The sequence below is a fragment of the Saccostrea echinata genome, unplaced genomic scaffold, assembly GCF_033153115.1.
Source record: "Saccostrea echinata isolate AGI-Se365-2 ecotype Australia unplaced genomic scaffold, CSIRO_AGI_Sech_v1 ptg000009l, whole genome shotgun sequence".
NCBI classification, from domain to species: Eukaryota; Metazoa; Mollusca; class Bivalvia; order Ostreida; family Ostreidae; genus Saccostrea; species Saccostrea echinata.
The window spans coordinates 25024767-25048016 of NW_026889758.1; the positions used below are offsets into that span (position 1 = coordinate 25024767).

General features: G+C 34.1%; 4 protein-coding genes across 4 annotated transcripts; 3 read left to right on the forward strand and 1 right to left on the reverse strand.

Moving 5' to 3' along the window:
- The first annotated feature begins 169 nt into the window (after positions 1 to 169).
- Positions 170 to 8795, forward strand: LOC133182580 (protein-glucosylgalactosylhydroxylysine glucosidase-like). Its single transcript, XM_061317426.1, has 12 exons — positions 170 to 378; positions 3488 to 3690; positions 3936 to 4155; positions 4256 to 4434; positions 5778 to 5986; positions 6149 to 6332; positions 6430 to 6639; positions 6934 to 7143; positions 7276 to 7376; positions 7623 to 7748; positions 8034 to 8418; positions 8779 to 8795. Exons 1-12 carry the CDS (start codon positions 170 to 172, stop codon positions 8793 to 8795), a joined length of 2253 nt encoding a protein of 750 aa, XP_061173410.1.
- Positions 8796 to 11975: 3180 nt separating this feature from the next.
- LOC133183499 (mammalian ependymin-related protein 1-like) lies at positions 11976 to 14819 on the forward strand. Its single transcript, XM_061318449.1, has 5 exons — positions 11976 to 12121; positions 12641 to 12675; positions 12776 to 12910; positions 14297 to 14568; positions 14662 to 14819. The coding sequence occupies exons 1-5, from the start codon at positions 12055 to 12057 to the stop codon at positions 14732 to 14734; spliced, it is 582 nt and encodes a 193-aa protein (XP_061174433.1). The 5' UTR covers positions 11976 to 12054; the 3' UTR covers positions 14735 to 14819.
- A 170-nt stretch (positions 14820 to 14989) lies between these two features.
- LOC133182581 (carbohydrate sulfotransferase 9-like) lies at positions 14990 to 16063 on the reverse strand. Its single transcript, XM_061317427.1, has one exon. It carries the CDS (start codon positions 16061 to 16063, stop codon positions 14990 to 14992), a length of 1074 nt encoding a protein of 357 aa, XP_061173411.1.
- Positions 16064 to 17496: 1433 nt separating this feature from the next.
- Positions 17497 to 22993, forward strand: LOC133182583 (mammalian ependymin-related protein 1-like). Its single transcript, XM_061317431.1, has 5 exons — positions 17497 to 17601; positions 18609 to 18643; positions 18739 to 18873; positions 19042 to 19317; positions 22928 to 22993. The coding sequence occupies exons 1-5, from the start codon at positions 17535 to 17537 to the stop codon at positions 22991 to 22993; spliced, it is 579 nt and encodes a 192-aa protein (XP_061173415.1). The 5' UTR covers positions 17497 to 17534.
- Positions 22994 to 23250: the final 257 nt, after the last annotated feature.

Consider the following 23250-nt stretch of genomic DNA (forward strand, 5'->3'; position numbering starts at 1 on the left):
TATATCAGAAAAACTGTGAGATTAGATAAGATGCATGCAAGCTCTGATTTAAAATTTTTAGGTAACTAAGAACTTCAGATATGTAATTTAATCGAGTTGTTTAAATTTTAGGCTAGCTAACTTGCGCTCTAAGAGAATAGTAATTTCGTCACATGTCACAGGTTCGACCATGACACTTTTTCCCATCCTCGGAATTGTGTTTTTATTATGTTTCTCTGACCGTTTAGCAATATGTGCTAATTGCCCCTATTCTGGAAATCCAACCACAAGTTTAAATGAAATTACTCTCATTCATGGAGCTAAAACGAGAAATATCCCATTTCCAGATGGGCGTCTATTGGCCCCAGCGCCAGATATAACCGTGTTGAGTAACGACACGTAAGTTTTTTTCCCCCGATACTAAGTACTTTATTGGATGGAATATTTGAAAATTCAGGATATGGTTAAGCAGTGTATTTCATATCGGGTTTGCAAAGACTTACTTCTTTGTTAAAATTCATTTTGGGGATTTAGAATATACACTTTAAAATCGGGTTGAAAAGCACATTTGATTAATAATATCAGTAATATAAAGAAACTGAGGTATTAAATTTCGTTGGAAATAAATCTTTGAAAAGAGTTATGATGTGCATAATATTATATAATGTTTATTACTTTATTTACTGCTCGTCTATCTGTTCTGTCCAGTTCCTACGAATTGAAAATTCGTGTTGTCTAAGACCAAAAAAAAAAAAAAAAAAAAAAAAAAAAAAAAAAAAAAAAAAATCCACAAATAAAAACATGTATAATACATATATTTTATATTAATCTATGATAAAATATATTTTAAAACATGTCTTTATTACTTTTTGTAAGTCTACTTTTAAAATTCCTTATTTACTGAGCCATGGTAAGTCAATAGCAATTAATTCAAAGGTCAAAGGGTCAAAGTTGTTGGTATCTAAAAGAAGGCCTTGTCACAAGGATTACATATATGAAGTATGAAAGCCCTAGAACCAACCTAAAGTTCTAAATTTATGACCAAGGTTAAAGTTTTTCAAAAGTAGGTCAAACTCCAAGGTCAATGGGCTATAATTGTTGGTATCTAAAGGAAGGTCTTGTCACAAGGATTATACATGTGAAGAATTTACACATGTGAAGAATAAAAGCCTTAGCACTAACTGTTCAAATGTCATGGCCAAGGTTAAAGTTTTTCAAATGTTGGTCAAACTCCAAGTTCAAGGTCAAAGGGTCAAAGTTGTTGGTATTCAAAAGAAGGTGTTTTCACAAGGATTACATATGTGAAGTATGAAAGCCCTAGAACCAACCTAAAGTTCTAAATTTATGACCAAGGTTAAAGTTTTTCAAAAGTAGGTCAAATTCGTAGGTCAAGGATAAACAGACGAACAGACAGACAGACAGACGGACTGACAGGGCAAAAGCTATATACTCTCGAATCTTCGATACGGGGGCATAAAAAATCAATAAAAATGCCCATACAGTTTTTCTTTATTTGAATTTAGATATATTTTTCTCCAAAAATAAATCAATAAAATAAGTAAAGCATGTGTATTTCCAACAATTTTTTCAGTCAATAGGGACTGTGAATGTACAAATTGTCGCCTGCTAAATATACGTAAAGTGCGGAGGAAGACGGTATACAGAGTTGAAGTATTTTACAGTCTTCAGATTATGCACTTCCCCTCCTTTGTGATTGGTAGAAATTACATGATGTGAAAATTTTCAATTATTTCATTGGTTAAAATGCTGTTCAAGGGAAGGGAGATAATTTTCTGGTGATCTAATTTTAGTGCGATTTAACAATTTCTCAAGATTTTCAATCTTAAAAAACATTGATAAAACGAACAGTTGAAAATGGCAATCAATAAATCTAAATAACACTTTAATTTTTTATAGCAATAACTAGAAGGCGTTTCTTTATTTTCATTGTAAACAGAAATGTTCTTTTATTATCGCTTGTCAGCTTGTATTTTTCTTTTGTTTTGCACTTATCTTTCTAATCTCTCGTAAACTCCGACCAGCTGCAGAGTTGATTCACGGAGAAAGCCGAGCCTGGTTGAACTTTCACATGGTAGGGCTAATGTATGGTGTCCGGATAGGGCCATTTGCAAAAGCTCAACAGTGCGTTCAGAAAACTGAACGCGCTGTTGAGCTTTTGCAAATGGCCCTATCCGGACACCATACTAATGTCAGTAAAAATTTAATGCTCAAGAATAATATGGCCTGATAGGTATGTGCCAGTTTACTGTTTAAGGTTGATGCTAAAGACGGCCAAGCTTTTTGAAAAAAGCTCTACTTGTACTGAACGAACACATTGTCGTCCATTCGGCATATACTGTATGCCAATATTCAACCTTTTCCCTCTGCAGAATGAGCAGTGATATTACGTATTGTAGATGACCACAAATGTAATAACAGGCCCATTGGGCACAACGCTGAGCTAAATAAGTATAGCCCTGCTATTTTTTTATTCCGATGAAAAATTGTGACAGGATATTATTTCCCCACTGTAACACTCTCTATTAATCCACATAACATGGTGATGCTTCAATATCAATATGACTAGCATGACCTTGCATTTACGGAGAAAATTCTTTTCCTGTATATACATGTATTATGTCAAATTTGATCCCTAATTTAGCTAACTCTTACCCATGCATAATATAAAGAAAAAATAAATCCACTCAACTTAGGATTCTTAGCTTAAGGAATAGTAACATGTACACGTTTTTTGATCTTTGGAACAAATAATATCGTTTATATCACACTTAATTAACGATGACGGAGCTAATTCATTTCTGCAATAGATTTTTTATTCAAATTTTGATATGAGGTTAAGTGACTTTTGGTGAGTTAAAATCAATAAAAAAAAATCATATGGTCATCGATGTAGATTTTTAATGGGGAGCGTTTCAAAAGTTGGCAATGGAAATCGATAATTACTATAGGAAGTACTGGGAAATTGCCAGTGTAGGGTATAAGAGTGATCATTGGGGAAAAAAATTCTGCAATAGAATTTTTTTTCATATTAAAGGACAATGTTAAAAAGACAATTTACCAGCAAATTATGCCAAAAAATAAATGGGTCATCGGCTTAGATTTTTAAGGGGGGCATGTCAAACTCAGAAGTAGGGCACATTTTGAGGGAATTTTTCAATGAAAATACCTTGGCCAAATAAATCATTTATTTATAAAATCAACAAATGAATAAAAATCGAAATATTTACAATATTTTTAATGGAGAGGAAACGTTTGAATATCTTAAAAGAATTAACAATGTATTTTTTTTTTTATCTTTTGCAATACATAATTAAGTCAATTTGATTCAAGGCATATGCGCGGTTTTCTGCGCAGTGGCGTGAAATTTCGAATTAGGTCCGTCGTCCTTAAGGAGAACTGCTTTTCTTGAAATAATAAATTACTTCGACGTAATGGTAAGCAATAGCAGTAAGACCTATTACTATATTAAATTTAACTGTTTTTACAGACTAACAAATGACACGCGCATTCTTCCAACTATTGGAAATGGGCATATCGCTACTGTTGTTAAATCAGACACAATGTGTATGAATGGGCTTTACAACGGTTACGCCATTAAAACACACCGAGCCTTGCTCCCATCTATAATGATAAAAAGTATTACTATCAACGGAAGTGCTAAGTCCAACTACAGTATAGACTTCAAGAATGGTGCGTAAAAATAATTTAAAGCTTTCTTAATTTGTATATTGATATCAAATATAAGTCAGTGAAAAGTAGAAAAGTATAATTATTGAAAACAACTCCTTGATACAGTTTAATTTCAACCACACTTTGAAGCTGTTTGTAAGCTGTAAATGAACTTTCCATTAATATTGTATTGAACAATTAAAATATATTTGAAATGGAACAAATTGTCTACTTGTTCTTATTAATCTGTGCAATACATAACTAAGGCATGTTCGTGGAGAGCCACAGCGGGCAGAACTTCTCAGTGACAATGAAGATGTACGCCCATCGGTCCCTCCCCCAGCTAATAGTGACAGAGCTATTGATGCTGAACGAACAACATCTGCCTCTGCAGCTGTCCATCAGCAGTGGTAAGGCAACCGTGACTGATGATCTGGATCAAAATCTCAGTGGGAGTCGTTCATCACCCTCAGACAATAATACCGGGTGAGTTAATGTCAAATAGCTTGGAGAAAATCTTTGCATTGAAGTGCACATACATAGAGTACTAGATGACCATGAAATATCACTATTATGTTTTTAACAGAATATTTTTCGGAAGAATTAAAGAATTTGAGTATTCTTGGAATGAGACACGCAATGTTACCATGGTTTATTCACGGATACCTTCAAATATCTGTGTGGCTCCATATCAAAAGATGGCTCGACTTTTTCTTCTTAGTGTTGATAGTAATCCACAAGTTGCCAAAGAACAGTTTACTGAAGGTATGAGTTTGGTGTCCATATTAAGTAATGAAAAGCCCCTGTCTCGCTCAAAGACCCTTTAAACCCCCTTTACACAAAGGTGGCGACCGTTGACAGATTGCTGAGCGATGCAATATTACGCAATCTTTACGATCTTTCAACGATCGCCCAGTCATTGCCATGATCTCTTAGTGGTCTCACATTTCTCAACAGTCTCTCTTCAAAGTGTTGAACTTATCCAAAACAGTCTTTCAACTATCACAAAGGTAAACAGGCTCTCAAAGAACACAAAGAGAGTGCAGACAGATTGCCCAACAGTCCCTTGGAATGCAAAATGTTTAGAACGAATGAGGATCTCTTAGTGGTCACTTTCGATCCAACGGTGATCTCCTTTGGTCACACTAAAAGTCTTGATCTTTCAACAATCTCCATTGATTTTCAATGATCTTTGTTGGTTGCAAAGTAATCTTTCAACGAACTTTCAGAACTCGCTACAGAAAGCAAAGTACATTGTACGAGTAACCACCAATCTCTGCGGAATCTTTCAATGTGCGATCCATGATCGCTCATTGATATCGAAAGATCGTTAAGAAATATAGAGAAATTCTCACATCTCATCGCTCAATAAGCACTTTATAATCTTCCAATAACATTTACACAGATATAGACTTTTCATGACTCTCAGATATCGCTTAAAGATCTGACCTGTACATCACCCACGGTTTTCTCAACAGTCTCCATGTTTTTAAAAGGGGGCCTACACGGAGGTTCTGAACGATCTCTAGGCATTGTCATGATCTCTCAATGATATGCCAGAGGTCTTCACAGTCTTCATGGTCTAAAAAAGTTTGACTCCACCTAAAACGATTTCTCAATGATGACTCTCAAAGACCGCCCGATGATCGTTCAAAAAGCTCAGAAAGCTCATCTAACGATCTTTTAATTCCCAAATGTGATCTTTCGAAGAACGCAACATATTTTGAACTTCATATGGAAGAGATGTCAGAGAGATCATTGGGAGATTGCAGAGAAACCATCTCATCTTTCTGGAGACTTATGGGAGATCCATTTCTCCTTGGGAGATCATTGAGGGTTTTTTTAGAGACTTTTGTAGGATCTGGGAAAGGCAAGTCGCCGTGAAATTAAGCAATGTTCTATTTTTAATCCCAGAAGAAGTGCATTAAGATCTTCCCTAAACTATATATTTAAACAGAAACGACCTTTCCTGGCTTTAAGCTATCGCTGAGAAATCGATCAAGTTTAAATCGGCCAAAGGTTTCTCATTTCTCATCCATGATTTAAAGGGGCTTTTATGCAGCAACTTTTTCAAGTTGTGTCATAGTTTCTTCGTGATTGTATTGCAGGTGTGACTCTATTCATTAACAACACACTTGAGAATCAGCACATACAGACATGGCAGAGTATTTGGAACAATGGACGTATCGACGTAGTAGGGAACGACAATCTAGCTAAATTAATATGCTCATCTCTCTACTACATACTCAGCTCCCTTCCCCTGTCAGAAAAACCGGGTTTCATTGGTCTTTCACCAGGGGGTCTTGCACATGGACTGGTAAACTGAGATTTAATAATAAATAAACTCTTTGAACTCTCTGAACTAGCAGTCACTACATGTGCATGTATTCATGTCTTTATACTTTCACTGAAATGACACTACTCAAATCAAGTGATCTTATTGAAATAAGTATTTAACTATTTATACTCCTTTGTTCAGATGTATAATGGTCACGTGTTTTGGGACCAAGAGACATGGATGTATCCGCCCATTCAGTTATTGCACAGCGATATAGGCAAGGCTATAATCAAAACCAGAATTAGGACACTGGATAACGCTAAACATCAGGCCATGATGAGGGGCTTCAGGGGAGCTATGTATCCATGGGAAAGTGCATTCAGTGGTAAAATTTATCTAGTAAGATTAATCATATCTGTTACATTCTCGGAGCTACATGTATTTCCGTATATTTAAACTAATATTTCCCCCCTTTTTTGCAGGATATGACGTCACACCAGTTCCTCCATACTTCCAGTTTGAAAAACACATAACAGGCGATATATCATTCGCAGCCAGACAATATATTTACCTTACACGTGATACGCATTTTCTAATCCATGAAAGAGGGAATGAAATGATAAGAGATATTGCTGAATTTTGGGAATCCCGTGCAGTATTTAATAAAAGAACCAGCGTATATGAAATATATAGTATTTGTTTTGTGTTTTGTGTCTGATATTTTCTGTCTTTTATTGAAGATTATTAGATATTCTTATTGATTACTTGAATTATTAATATATTCTTAATTTGTGTGTAAATTGTTAGAGAATAACTTCTTTGGTCCAAGTATCATAAAAGTTTTAATTATTTCAGAGATTATTGAATAAAGAGACCTGAAAGTGAATCGACAGTGGTTGAAAGCTACCATGCAGTGATTATCTTCGTCTGAGCTAGAGCAATGGTCTAAGAGTAGGATTTACTGTTAAGTTTTACTTTGTTGATAGATGTGATGCCACCAGATGAGTACCACCACCAAATCAACAACTCTGCCTACACAAACCTCGTGGCCCAACTGAGTCTGCGCCTCCCAGAGTTTATTGATGGACTCCTGGGTCAGTACTCCAAGCCTTTATATAAGGAGGTGGCAGACAATATGTACATTCCCTTTGACAAGTCACGACGTTATCATCCAGAATTTGACGGATATCAACAAGGTACATGTAGATCTTGCTCTCTGAAAACGAATTTTTGTACTGTTCTATCCATGTGTTTTTGTTAATTTCCTGTCTATAATGTCGAATGTTGTTTGCTTTATTTATTTCTTTTTTTTTTTTTTTTTTTTGAAGGCGAAAAGGTAAAACAGGCAGATGTTATTTTGATGGGGTTTCCTTTAATGATGGCTATGCCTGGAGACGTGCGCAGAAACGACTTACTAATATATGAAAATGTAATATTTTTGGATAAGTATCACATACTCAGCTCTCTTAAAAAGGAATGTATTGAAATCTCTCCTTTCTAAATAACATGTTGGATGTTCTTTGGTTTCTTTTTTTAGAATGATTCATTGAAAAGGAATAATTAATTTTCTTACATTTTGACATAACAATCTATACAGTATTTTGTATGACAGCATGAATTTACTTCATTCTTAAAAGATGTAAAAGATTTTAATTTTCTGTTTTCTTCATTTCAGGTAACCCCTGCCGGGCCCGCCATGACGTGGGGAATGTTTGCGATCGGTTACCTGGAACTTAATGATACCACAGAAGCAGCCAGGTTATTCAGAAAGCAAGAAGAAAATGTGGCGGCCCCTTTTAATGTAAGATCTATGTGTGAAGTGTTTCAGCAATATTGTTTGTCACAGAACATGTACAATTTTTCCATACTTCTGGTGACTACTAGATATCGTTAGTTAGAATTACGTTGAGGGAAATGATGAACTTAAATATTAGATGATACACAATACAACACTAGCTGTGTAGTTCCCTACATGTAGATTTGGTGAAAACGAAAAGTTCACATCATTGATTGATATCCTGCTCGCCTTATTCATGATATCAACCATGAAGCCAATAGAAATCCAGAATGCTTTTGTAATTTCCAGGTTTGGACGGAGAATGCCGATGGTACAGGAGCCGTCAATTTTATCACAGGTATGGGCGGATTTTTACAGTCTCTATTGTTCGGTTATGGTGGCATCCGGCTTCATCCAGACAGAATAGATTTCCACGGTCGTCTTCCACCGTCAACAACATCTTTCAAAATCACAGGCCTAGACTATCTTGGCGGATCTATAGATTTATCTTTCACGAATGACAAAACTAATGTTACATTAACCAAAATGGCAAAACACCCAATGAAGTTAAAATGTGAGGGGAAAACTGTCCGGCTAGAAGTCGGAAAAAATATTGAATTTACGACCAGTCCTGCCTCATTAGAACCAGATTTTCCACTACTTCCGACCAAGAAACCAGCAAGTACTATCCCTAGTAAGAACATCAACATTGCAGGACAGATCTCGTTGTCTCCGATCTTTATTTTAATATTGATAATTAATCTTGTTTATTGAAATAAACTTTTATACTATTCTATAATTGACCAAAATTTTCAATATTCCTTATGAAGATTTCATCGATTCCGATTTATGAATGCACCTAGACCATTGATCCCCAATTATGAATGCAGTCACTGACCATGGCATGAACGAAAACTGAATTACTACATATTTTCTCCTATAAAGTCAAGTACCTTCTGATTGATAAGAAGGATATTTATATATGCTCTTTTTTCATCTTAAATATAATATAATGTAGTCACTTTTATATCAGTATTACTTTATACATTTTAAGGTAACAAGTTTTTATGACAACCAAAATCTTGAACAGTTATCTGTCCACTTGTGCATCATGTCCCGATGGTTGCATTGACAATTTTTTCAATTATAATTTGTCCCATATGAGCGCTTCAACCTCATTTGTACGAGAGCAGAGAATTATGCTATATTTAATGAAAATATTATTAAACTTGAAAACGTTAAACATATCCAAGTCATTTATAGTTGGATGAATGCATACAACTTGAAATAAACAATCATGAGACAACGTCAAAGTCTACCGAAATTCATTAACAACGTAAACTTCGGTCAATGCTATCAAGTGCAGGAGGGAGCTGGCATATTTCAAGAGAATATCCGAATGTTGCAACTAATTTTTTTCCGAATATGTCCTATTTGTGCAATATTGAGGAAAGTGATAAAAAAATACGAATAATGATGGATACCTATCATTTGTAGTGTTAAATCCCTATAGACTTTACATCTGCTGTCATGTCAATGTACTAATTGAACTCGCTGAATCGTTTGAAAGCATTAAGTTTAAAAAATGAATAAATTGATAGAACCTATTCAAATGGCCAAGTCTTTATGTATTTTTATATATAATGCAGAAGACGATGGTGATTGGTTCCTTTGAGTACAGACTTTACTGAGCTGTATGGCATTGCCAATTAAATTACAGCACATGCCTGTCCTGACTACTGACAAATGTATATTAATTTTAAAAATCAACAAGACATTTTGAAAAAACAAAACAAAACAAACAAACGAAACAAAACAAAAAAGTTTTAAAATATTTTCTTTATCAAAAAGTGAACAATCATGTTTGTTTCACGCTCTGTCAGTAACTACATGTATGTGTTTAACATTATAGTATTCCCAACCTACCAATATAATCACTTTTTGTATCATATCTCAAAATAAACCTTGTCTTTCAAACTATAGGTTCGACAGATATATTATTTTATTCAAACGTTATGCTTTGAAAGAAACCATCGAGTTCAGCTAGTGTATTGAACCGGTAAGAAATTCTCAGTCTATTGAATGTTAACAAATTACGAAAATCCGTCCCAAGGATTCACTATTATTCTTTATTTTACAGTCGCCCGCCTGCCGCAGTGGGTAGAGCGTTTGCTCTAGAGTCGCGGAGTAAGGAGTTGATCCTTACATCGCAGGTTCAAATCCCACTGTGGGACGTGGAGAGCGGTCCTTTAGAGGTGCTGCCATGAAAAAGGGACGTTACAAACAAACAAACAAACCGTTTTTTATGTCATGTCATGGAACACGTTTGGAATCAATCTATTGATCAGTCGTACACTCAGATAATTCCTAGAAATAACAACTCTTTTTTTGACAGTAATGGCCGAAAAATACATTTCCGTTAACTTTGAAAAATTGTGTATCATTATCAATGTTTATGAATCCAATCTGACTAAATATGGTTTTGAAATGATGAATAAAAATTTATTGACTGGGTTCGAGGGCAGCATGTGTTTTGTCGGACCGAAGAACCAAACTGTTTGGTTCGGGGGTTGACGAAACGCATTTTGCCCGAGAACACTGTTAATAAATGTTTTGGTATATACCTTTAAAAGTCAAGTTGTATGTCATCGAAAGGTCCAATATCATACTAAGCGGTCCAACATTGTTTTTTTTTTTTTTTTTTTTTTTGATCGCTCAGTAAAATATAAGACGTTTTTAGTATATATTTTTATAGGAAATTATTTTTAAAGGTATAATAAACTTTTATGTTTAATGATTTTTTCTTGAAAATACGTCAAACTTATTTGAAATCGCTTAAAAAGTGATGGAAGCGCTCGTATTGGACAGATTATAACTGTGTTTTCAGAACCAAGTGAAAGGTCAAAAGTTTTATGTGCAAACTCTTTGCATTCGGTATATATACATTAACTTTATGATGATTTTTTTTTTCTTATTGGTAAGTGAATGTCACTTGAACAAATAACTCTTTAATATACATTTCATCACAGGGAATAGGCATTAAGATCAACATTTATGTAAAAATATTTTTTGAATAAATCTGAGTGAAATTGTTTTTGGATTTATGATTTAAATTTATGTTTGAATGTATTTATGCGCGATATGTTTCGCAAAAATATGCGATAATATAATTAATGAGAAGTGCTTATACTGTTCTAGGACGAGAAATGTGAATATGACCTCGACAAAATGTCATGTCCCTGTCACAGGTCTGAGGAAAATGACCGACTTTTCTTTTATCAGTTTATGTGTACTTAAAAAGACAATTAATATGGCACTGTGCCTTTGCATAAATTGAAAAGTAAAGAATTTAGATGTTGGTTCTGTTTCTTAATTTTTTTATAAATTGGTGAACTAACGATAACACCAAAACTACACTTAGTATCTAATTTTATTAAAGTTTTTTTTTTAATATATGGTCACGTGTGACTTATAAACTACTGCATATGTGCTTGTTTAAGCTGGAAAGTTTATTGGAGACCAAATTATTATTTAATAACACTGTTTTATGTTATATAAGGTTTGCCTTTTTACTCGGTACTTGTTCTATATTGTGACCCGTCGATGTGAAAAAAGCCATATTTGATTTAGAAATCTCCTAGTCAGAATTAGTCGACGGACGAAGGTTAAGGTTACAAGACCAGGATAACGTCCATTTTTGAAGTATACCTCAGTTTACATTAAAACATCATACAGTAGGCGTGTGAGCAGGAAATGAAAATTTCCCCAATTCCTGTAAGATGTCGGAACATCAGTTATTAACATCGAATTGAGGGAGCTATGTCCTGATTCAATATTCTTTATACTGTTCCTGTAAACACTGTACAAATCATGCATTTATACATGCAGGTAAAAAGTGGTCTTGGTCAAGAGCTTAAAGCATACAGATGCCATGCCGTCCATAATACTGCGGTGTATAATTAAGAAATTCACAGATACATGTAATTATTTAAGGAAAAGGATGAGATTTTAAACTCAGGTTTCGATTTAATGTAATCGTCATTTACTTTACTTAGGTTTGTAAAATGACATAATGATGAACAAATATATACATGCGATATTGATAAAGTTAAAGAGAGATACTGAAGATGGTTGCACATCTTCCTAACACAAATATTGTTAAGTGGATATTTTAGTCCTTTATATTATGGTCTTTCTGCATATTATAACGACACAAGTATGTGTGTCACGTCTTCAGATAACGTTTGATAAAGACAAGGGTTCTATTTAAGAACTTGGGACTTGCAGAAGACCGTTACTTTGGATCGTCTGCCAGTGTAGTCTGTTCACCATGCTCCGTTTGGTTGCCCTCAGCGTTCTTCTGTGTGTTGTAACGGCACAACTTCCAAGGCCATGTGGTAAGACTCGCACTTCATAGCAACAAAAATAATCATAAGACCGAAAAAATCATATATTTTTTCTTTAATGCATAAGTTTTCAAGAGGGTATTTTTCCAATTATATTACATGTATAACCATAAATGTATTTTGAGCATCCTTTGTACTTGAAATAGATTCAATATACAAGCACATGTATGCACCATATATAGATTTCCGTGTTTCATAAAGACTCAAAATAGTCAGATCAGAAAGTTAAAAGCAAGTCAAGAATTATCATTCGCCACGAAGTTATTTGTTAAGATATAAGTATATGATGACCATTCTACTTTTAGCATTATTTACTATTATTTTTAACTTATTATAATTTATCTAAGAAGGACTTTATTAGTATTTAACCTTTCTAAATTCTCACCGTTATCATTTGTAAGACCAACATAGAGATCACGTGATTGTCAATCTTTATCTTCCGATAAATTCGGTCACAGTCACTATTATAATTTATATCTTTCACAACAATCTAAAACTTTTTTATTCCAGAATCACCGAAGCAATGGGAGGGGAGAGTGATAACGGTACGCCACACAACATATATACAATTATATATGCATTATCTACTTACATATACATCCAAACTTGCTATGATCTCATACTATTGACATCTATCTACTATAGGTGGACAGGAAGGAGAATTTCTTCAGGGCGGGTCGCATCAGTTATGACGAGTACGCACCTCGATTCCGAATCATCGAGGAGGAGTCTAAAGACAGAGACGTGTCTTACTATGATGTTCTCTACTTACACAATGTGGTATGAGCTCTGTATAGTAATTATTTGATGTACAGTAACACATGTAATACGTCTTTATAACTCAGTCATTTGTGGCATGACCTCTCTATAACTTAATCATTTGTGGCATGACCTATCTATAACTCAGTCATCTGTGGCATGGCCTCTCTGTAACTTAATCATTTGTGGTATGATATCTGTATTGTAATAATTTGTGGCATGATCTCTCTGTAACTCAATCATTTGTGGCATGACTTCTGTGCTGTAATAATTTGTGGCATGACCTCTCTATAACTTAAAATCATTTGTGGCATGAACTCTCTATAACTCAATCATTTGTGGCATGACCTCTCTATAACTCAATCATTTATGACATGGCCTCTCTATATCTCATTCATTTTTGGCATGGCCTCTATATTGTAATAATTTGTGGCATGCTCTCTCTATTATCATTTAAAATAATTCATTTTCTGTCTGCACATTACGTGTGGTAAGATACCCCTACATGCTTCGTGTAAGGTAGATTTATTCTATCTAAGACATACATTCAATGTTATTTAACGCGGTACTTATGCATACTTTTGTAAATTTGGAATTTACTGGGGAGGGATAATTACAAATATGAACATCATAACAATTTTTCATGTTGTAAATTTGTTACCTCACCGAGTAAATTAAATTTTACAACATAATGCATGTCGATACACTTCCTCGAAGCTGTCTAGTATAACAAGTTTCAACTTTGGATTTTGTTTGTGAAAAACAAGAAGGCTTGAGACGTAACGTCTCTCATACCCTTATTTATTACTAGCCTTATTCCTGACTGTTTTGGTATGTTACAAATTGTGACTTCAGAATGCATTAAATATAAAGTGTTTTTTTTTTCAAGAATTTGCATTAAATATAAAGTTTTCAAAAAAAAATTCTGTTGGGAAATCATGCCATTACTTTGGGGACGAAATGGTAATACATGTAATAGAAATCCAAATCCATATTAACATAGCTTGTCTTTTTCTATGGACTTGCACATATGAACTTAAACATGGTCATAATGGCAAATGTGCCTTGAGCTTGCCAGACATGAATGGTTTTGAATAACTTCTGCACACAGAAACAAGATCGTATAGTTCTTATCTTTAGATAATTTTACTGAATTTTTGTTGTATAGATGTATCAACAAAGAACATTTTTTCTACTGTACAGATCTTAACTATTATTATTTTTTTTTTTTTTAGAAAAAAATCATTCAGTTCAACTTGTTTTGTAATCACTTCCTTGAATTTAAATTAATCATCAATCTTTTGGAAAAATAACTATATACTTTGATACATTTTTCCTTTCTAGTTTTTATGAATAAAAAATTCCGAAATACATGTATCCTCAAATATCAATATTTGAATTCTCCAGGGTAAAGAATACCGTCTTAATCTGAAAACTAGACAGTGCAACGTGACAGCTCTGACACGCCCCTTCCGTCCTTTCGGAGTACCTCCATTTGCAAACTTCACCGGTGAGGCTACCATCGGGGCTGCTGGTATTCCCGGGGAAAATGCTGTCATCGAGAACTTTAATGGTCAGTTCGAAGATGGAACTAGATTCTTTGGAGATGTTACCTACCCAGATTGTATTCCTGTATCCAATGGAGCAATTTCCAACGAATTTGGATTCGTTATGAATACGTAAGTATCTCTCTTTTATTTCCTCACCATACATTCCTGCCTCCTTTTACCTATTTTATTTCCTTTAATTTTTGTGCTCATTTTCTATTTTAGATTTTTCGATATCAATATTGGAATTACAGACCCCATGGTTTTCATTCCACCAAAGGAGTGCGCCGGAAGATGATCTGAAATATTTTTTTTTTTTATAAAATTCAATCCATTGTAATTTTTTTTATACATTTTTGAAATAACAAAGCTTAATACACATATTCGTCATTGTGTTATTATTTATACCTTTTGTACATATAATCACTAAAAATGGTTCATCATCAATTTAATATATCATCATTACACTCAATATTCAACAAGAATCTCAAAAATGGGCGATTTTGCTGTATTAAATAAAGTGCCCTAGACAAAAATGAAAACAAACCATAATCTATAATGGTGGAGTCAGTTCATATTGGAATAATAGAAAGTCAAGCTGGTATAATTTCTGAACTCTATCTATCGTGGATTTCCTTATTCCTTTGTATGCTTCAGTCAGGGCCCTCCTCCGCTGCGCTCTTCTCTCCTCTGATGTTGGTCTATTTTTTGTAACATACTCTACAAAATCATTGACGATGACTTTCATATCCGGGTTTTTTGTCAACACAGACGAAAATGCATTTGTTGGAAATGGCAGATCGTGTTTCAGTTCTCCCTGATATTTTAATGCTGTCCATATCTTTAACAAGTATTCTTTTAATATGGGACACTCTACTCTATGCTTATTCCAATGTGACAAATATGTATTTAATACTCCAAATAGATCTGCTTTATATTTAGTCACATTCAAAATAATATCCTTTGTGGATCTAGACACCTGCGAATGATTAAATATAAAGTGTAAATCTTCTGTTAGGGTTTCGATTTTGCTTATGACGTCGTATCTCACATCACATGGCCGGCATAGAAGATAAACTGGTGCCCAGTGTCTATTTATATTATACCCGTTTGATGCTTGACTGACAACATAATCTAGAAACTCCTGGAAGGTCACATTGTATCCACATACTGACTTTGGTTTTCCATTTTGCATTGAAATAATCCTTGAAATTTTAAACTTATCCATCAAATATATCTTGTCAATATACGCCGAAAACAGTCTGGAATAGGGATTCCTGGACATAATGACAGAGCTAGTGCTGTTTCCAACAGTAGGCATCGAGGAAAAGAATGGCTTATATCCATGAAGTTTGTTTCTACTCTCTTCCACTATTTTATTAATCATGTATGAATTTTGTTGAGGTTCAGTTCTCAGAATCATAAAAATTTGCGTCCACAAGGAACTCCCAGCTTTCGGAACTTTGCAGTAAGAAAGTTTGGCCTTTTTATCGATGTAATACCTCTCTGTTACCTGAGAAAAATTGAAACTGTATTGTTCCAATGTAAAATTCACTCCACATAAAGCACGTAATTTATTTTTTCTCTTCTTCATTTCTCCACTTTTTGATGACAACAAATTTGACATTTCCGGGGAAACTTTCTCATTACGTTCATGAAGAGACTTTGAAAAATTATTCCATTCTGTCCAATGTTTTGCTGAAAATTTGAACTTCTGAGTAAGATTTTGAAGACACTCAATAAGAAAACATTCTCTTTACTGTTTATACTTGAAATATTAGAGTTCTAAATGTAAATTACTAGAACAGAAAACATTTTGTTTCACACGAGAAGAACTTAGTGGACTTCTGCATTATATATTTTTAGCAAAACAAGTGATTGGTTAGAACAATATCTTAACATCTCACGCTACACAGTTCGTTATGAACTTACGAGTATTCTAGCCAGTTTAGGAAATTCATTTCTGTAAAGTTAAATTATTGCTGATCTTAACAACAACAAAACACATCCTTCATCACAAACTTCGCTATAAACATGTATATCCAATGGGAGAACAAGTTTTCCCGGCAGTTGACAGTTTGTTAAAATTAAGGAAGTAAATATATTCCCCCATAACAAAGTACCAAGAGTATATGAATTGAGATAACTCACCAAAACATTCTGCCATATTCAAAATATTGCATAAGTAAAGGATGCCAAAAACAGCTATTAGAAAAACACCATATTTAATTCTGGTCGTCATATCCCAGTGGTCAATACTTAGATACAGATTGATAAAAATTTTCTTTTTCTTTTATGGTTATTATAACAAAGCAAATCCGCTTTTGAGAAATGCGTGAATGATCGTTGAGGATTTACAGCTTCTGTACAATATCTCTTCTGCGGACACAGCTGCGGATTGATATTAACAGCAATGGTTCATCAGGAGAAATCTAGGATATGCCACGTTTAAACAACTGATGTTGTTCAATATTTAAATTTCAAACACAATTTTAAATGAAATCACTTATATTACTTAGATGGTCATTGACTTTTTGTTTAATAATCCTGATTTTAACTCTTACAAAGCAGAGAGATGGTCCAAAAATCTCCCATTAATAATTTTAGAAGAGACTTTACGTGATTTTTTTTTTCTTGTTTTCTTCTCTGATAGAGCCTTGTTCATTTTTTTCCCTAATGTTTTAGAATTTGGAAAAGTAAACATCACAGGTTTTGTAAGAACAAGACAATTATTGATGTGCATATTTTTTATTCATGAGGAACTGCACATGTACATGTATACATACGCTTTGTTACTGAGGTCAAAATCAATCTTATGGAAAGAACTATAAAGGAATATCAGCAAACGACTAGAAAGAAAAGATAAACTAAAAGAGGAAATAGTTTATATGCAAATTTATCATAATTCTCATATTTTTGAATAGAATTCCCAGTTCAAAAAAAAAAAAAGAAACAAAAAGAAACAAATTTTAGAGATAAATACTTTTATATGTGCTATATAAGAACTTGATAACCTATCATGATGTTCTATTTAAGTAACTATGCACTCGCGTAACACACATATAATATTGTAAGTCGCCACGCGTCGTCTTTTCGCCATGTTCCTTCTTGTTACCATCAACGTTCTTTTGTGTGTTGCTTCTGCGCAGCTTCCCAGACCATGTGGTAAGACTTAAAATCACGAGAAAATGCAGCAGAAATACTTTCAGATAAATTTAATTGTTCATAATCACACAATAAGTGTATAGTGCCATTTATAAAAGTGAAATGTGTAGATAACGAAAACAGTGATCATTCTCAAAAGTCCATTTGAACAATACAAATTACGATAAGAGCCAACATGATTGCAAATTTTCAAGAAGCATGCTGCTTTATCGCTGTCCTTAAATTAAAATAAAGGAGATGGGCGAACATAGCGTGCAGAAAGCCTATAGCTTCAGATATGTAAAAATCATTTTCAGTTTGTGAATTTAGTATTTAGAGTAAAGTTCTCATTATTGAAATTTATGAAATTATGATAAACAAAACTTTTCTGAGGAAAATTTTCTCGGCAAAATTTATTCTTTTATTAAAAAATTTAATCTGGTATTCGTGGGTTCGAACCCTAGCAATAAAAATCCTAAGTATTATTTTCTTTCGAGACTAGCACGCTAACCACTAGACTACACAAGTCCTGATGAATAGTGGCATTTAAATCATGTTTGTGATATGACCCTTGACTTAATGGACTTCAAGTATTTCTCGAAAAGATGCGAATGTTATGTCATAGAAGTATATTTTTAAGGTATAGTGGGTCATTGCTCCATATTTTTGGTAACCAAAAAATGTATATTTTTATGCAAACTTTGAGGATTAACTTTCAAAAAGGTGGAGCGAAGACCCACTCATATCGAAAAATAGTATTATAATATGAGAAAATGACTCTTTTTGCCCGCTTTAGTGTGTGTCTAATATTTCACAGGCAAATAATTTCAATCTTTGAAGGATTTTTGCAAATTACAGAGATTTTACATAAAGTATAATTTAATGTTAGACGAAATATCAAGGAAAAGTTTGATATGATTGAAATTTAATTTTTCGTCTTCATGTTTGTCACACTATAGGCTTATCGCTCGTCATGTTCACCATCTCCTTTTATTTATACAACTTTTTAACAAAACCTTTGATTTCAGATTCGCCAAAACAGTGGGAAGGGAGAATAATTACGGTCGGTTCTCCTACATAATTAAAAAATTCTGAGTGCTTTTTATTCTTCCTGTTTTATTAATCTATAGCCTTTCGTCTACAACTATTTTTAATCAGGTTGATAGAAAGGAGAATTACTTTAGAAGAGGTCGAATTAGTTATGACGAACCCTCCTCTCGCTGGAGAATTGTCGAAGAGGAAACAGAAGGGAGACAAGTTGACTATTATGATATTCTTTACCTTCACAATGTGGTATGTCACCTCTAGACTTAACGTTAATAAGAACTCAGTTTCACAGTACTCAATATTCTAAATGTATATTAAGTTAAAAATGACTTATAACTCTTCATTTGCCAATACTGTCATTTCTTCCGTACAGGAGTTTTAGGAGTTTTATAAATGTTGTCGAAACATTTTCAGGGAAAGGAATATCGACTGAATCTGAAAACAAGACAATGCAATGTGACAACTATAACTCACACCTTTCGTCCCTATGGGGTTCCCCGTGAGGCTAACTTCACCGGTGAGGCTACCATCGGGGCTGCTGGTATTCCCGGAGAAAATGTGGCTATCCTGAATTTTGCTGGACAATACCAAGATGGAACCAAATTCTTTGGTGACGTCACATCCCCAGATTGTATTCCTGTTTCAAATGGGGAGTTTAATGACGAATCCGGTTTCGTTCTGAATACGTATGTGATCTCTCTTTCTCTCTCTCCTAATCTCTCTCTCTCTCATCAAAAAGTGATAAATTTATCTTCTTTTCTCAGGTTATTCGATATCAGTGTTGGAATAAGTGATCCGATGGTTTTCGTCCCTCCAAGGGAGTGCGCAGGAAAAGTTTTGAAACATAATGTATAAAACATACAAGTACTGAATGAGCTAGTTTTTTTTTTTTTTTGTTAAGTAAAACATGTCTAACGCACATGACAATGAAACCAAGAGCCATTCTTCTAACTTAGTAGTAATTTTTGTTAATACATCAGAGGAACATTTATCATAGGAACCGAATCGGGAGGGACATCGATCACATATACTGGTAGCAGTCGTTCATGGCATCTATTTTCTTCACTAAACCGTTTACATGTATAGACTTTACATACTGATTACATGTATAGATGATTTGAAATTCAGTAATCCATGTAAATAAAGGAGTTTATCTTCTCTCGGTATATACTTTAATGATAAAGTAATAATAAACAAGATGTGTTTGTGAAACACTGATGCCCCCGTATGGCAGCTTATAGCAAAGGTTAAACTTTCTCAAATGCAAATCAAACATGTTGGTACCCAAAGTAAGGTCTTGTCTCGAGGAATATACCTGTGAAATATGAAAGTCCTAGCAGCAACCATTGAATAGATATGGAAAAGGTTGAAGTTTTTCAAAAGTAATTCAAACATCAAGGTCAAATGGTCAAAATTAATGGTGCCTAAGGAAAGGCCTTCTCACAAGAAATATACAGGTGAAATATGAAAGCTGAAGCACCAATCGTTCAAAAGATATGATCAAGGTTAAAGTGTTTCAAAAGTAGGTCAAACTCCAAGGTCAATGGATTACAATTGTTGGTATCCAAATGAAGGTCTTGTAACAAGGAAAAAACATGTTAAATATGAAAGCCCTAGCAACAACTTTTCAAAAGTTGTGTCCTAGGTTAAAGTTTTCGAAAAGTAGGTCAAAGTCCAAGGTCAAGGTCAAAGGGTCAAAGTTGTTGGTCCACACCCTTCAAGAGCGTAGTATCGATGCTTGAGGCTTATGTCTCTCAGACATTTAAAACAAAAATGGAATAATAAGTACCGGTTTGTTGCCCTGAACAAATTGTTAATCAAAGAACCAGTTTCAACAATCTGTTGGAATTCCCATGGGTACCAACTGCGCCCCGTTGTTAGCAGACCTATTTTTGTATTCATATGAAGCAGAGTTTATTCAAAATCTTATACATGAGAAAAAGAAATCTCTTGCTGTGGCCTTCAACTCGACATTTACATATATCAACGACGTAATATCAGTTAAGGTATTCAATGTATAATGAAGGGATTTTGAACAATTTTGAATGATTTTAAACTAGTTAAAAATGCAATGCTAGATAACAATAAAAGTGAAATGAACCAAATTCACAAGACTGATAACATGTAAGAACCCGGTCATTTTGCTCCTTAAAAGTTTTTGAAGAGTTATCTGCCCTTGATGGAAAAGAGAAAATTTTTAATTTGTCGAAATGTCTGCGGTAAATGTTTCATTTTATTTCATAGTTAAATAAAGAGAGAGTTTATGCATATTTTCACCAAGAGATTTGATTCAAATTCAAATTGCTATTTACAATATCTTTAAAAAACATGCGCTACCCGTAGACTTCAATGTTAAATTCAATTGGACAATAATCAAAATTTGGCAAATTCCTCTGGTGGAGCATTTTTATTTAATAACACCTTCATATTGCTACCATAATCAAAAACCATGGACCATTCATTAATTAGGTACAAAATATGGTCGTTATACATTGAATACCTTAACAATAGTTATTTCCATTCATATGTCGACACGATATATTCCAATGAGCTTGAAATAAAAGATACCACAGAGTCTGACTCATCTGTATCATATTTGGTTTACTAAAAAAAGACGTAAATGGTAACCCAACAACCAAGCTTTATGATAAACTTGATGACTTCAACTTTTAAATCGTCAACTTCCCTTACTTATGTAGCAATATACCCTAATCATCTGCATATGGGGTTTTTGTCTCTCAGTTGATTCGATACGCAAGAGCATGCTCTACGTACGAACAATGTTTAAAACGAGGCAAGCTGTTGACAAACAAATTGATGAAACAAGAATTTCAACAGTCTCGTTTAAAGCCAGCATTTTGCAAGTTCTATGATCTATGATCGAAACAATGACCTTGTCAGCAAATACAGTCCATCATTTAGTCGACTGCCTGATGGTTTTCATACTAATTGTTAGGCCATTATTCACATACTGATTTTTCTACGAATTTTTCACGATCATGACAAGGAGCACACGACGGGTGTAACCAGTCGGCAGGGGATGCTCAATCCTCCATGGCACTTGATCCTACCTCTGATGTTTTAGAGGTCCGTGTTTGCTCTGCTCCTGATTTTGTTTTGTTTGAATGGACTTTGGAGCTTGAATACTGTTCGTTATCTCCATATTTCAGTTTAAAGGTCTTCTTCTTTAGAACAGAAAACCATGATTAGTCATCATGATATGGATGCATCCTCAGGTAGTTTAGATTCAAGTTTGTTCAAATCATGACGACCGGGGATAGGGTGGGTTACAATGGTGGATCAATGTTTTACATAGAAATATCTAGGAAAAAATCTTTAAAAATCTTCTTCTCAAGAACAGCAAAGCTATGGTTAGTCATATTGATATGGAATCATCCTCAGTAAGTGTAGATTCAAGTTTGCTCAAATCATGACCCCCAGGGGGTAGGTGGGCCACAGATAGGGATCAATTTTTTACATAATATATAGGAAAAAAATCTGTTGAAGAAGAACAGGGCCATATTCACTCAGGTAAGCGTTGTGACGCGTGGGCCTCTTATTTTGCATGCAGTCCATTGTACAAAACAATAATTATAATTCCCCAAAACAATTTAAATGTTACTCTTACAACTTTCAGGGTATATGTGAAAAAGAGAGTTGTAGATTTTTGCAAATTTCTGTGAAATGCAATGGATCACATCCTTCTTTGAATTGTAGATCTTTCAAGAATTACGATGTCAAACAATCCCCCAGTCTAGGTTCCGCCCAAGATTTCCACAGCGAGCAATGCGACCTACACAAACAATTATGGAAGTTGATTCATTATTATTATTAAACATTTATAGAGCGCCCTATATATTAAACTCTAAGGCGCTGTACAAGCATGTTATATAAAACAATAAAATTTAAAAATTTACAGCAATCATATATGAAATTATAAGATAAATATATAAATTTCAGTGTCCACACTATCCATAAAGTACTAAATATAAGATAAATAGGATAAATATTCAAAATGCAGTCTCGAGTCTGAGTCATACTCGAATTAAAATTACTGTAAACCCTTTTTTATTCGCGAGAACTTTATTTTCGCGTTATTACGCGAAACAGTGTGCTCGCAAAAATTTCATTCTCGTGTATTAGTATTCCTAAAGATTATATAGAGCAATAACCACAATTCGTGAATATTTACGTATCGCTAATAAAGAGTCAAAGACTATCTCGCGAAAATAAGGTGTCGCGAAAATTTAGTGATCTACAGTAACAATCTTCACAAATTATAAATAAATTATCCTTACAGGGAAGTAACCAACATATAAGCAAAGAGTTTTCAGAAAGAGATTTTGCTAAATTATCAGGGCCCTAGAATTTGGGTTGAATATAGAAAAATAGGGTCTGCAATTCACCAGTATGGTGAACAAGAAGAAAAGATTCAGATGGAAGTTTGCTCATGTAGGGTTTTAGGTCCCCCCCCCCCCCAATATCAAATATAAGATGTAATCCACTAGGATTATCACCTAAAGAACAAGGTGCATGGCGCATGATTACCAACCGGTCCCATCCCTATGGTGATAGTGTTAATGATTACAAAGACCAGCAAGCATGTACTGTCAGCTATGCTTC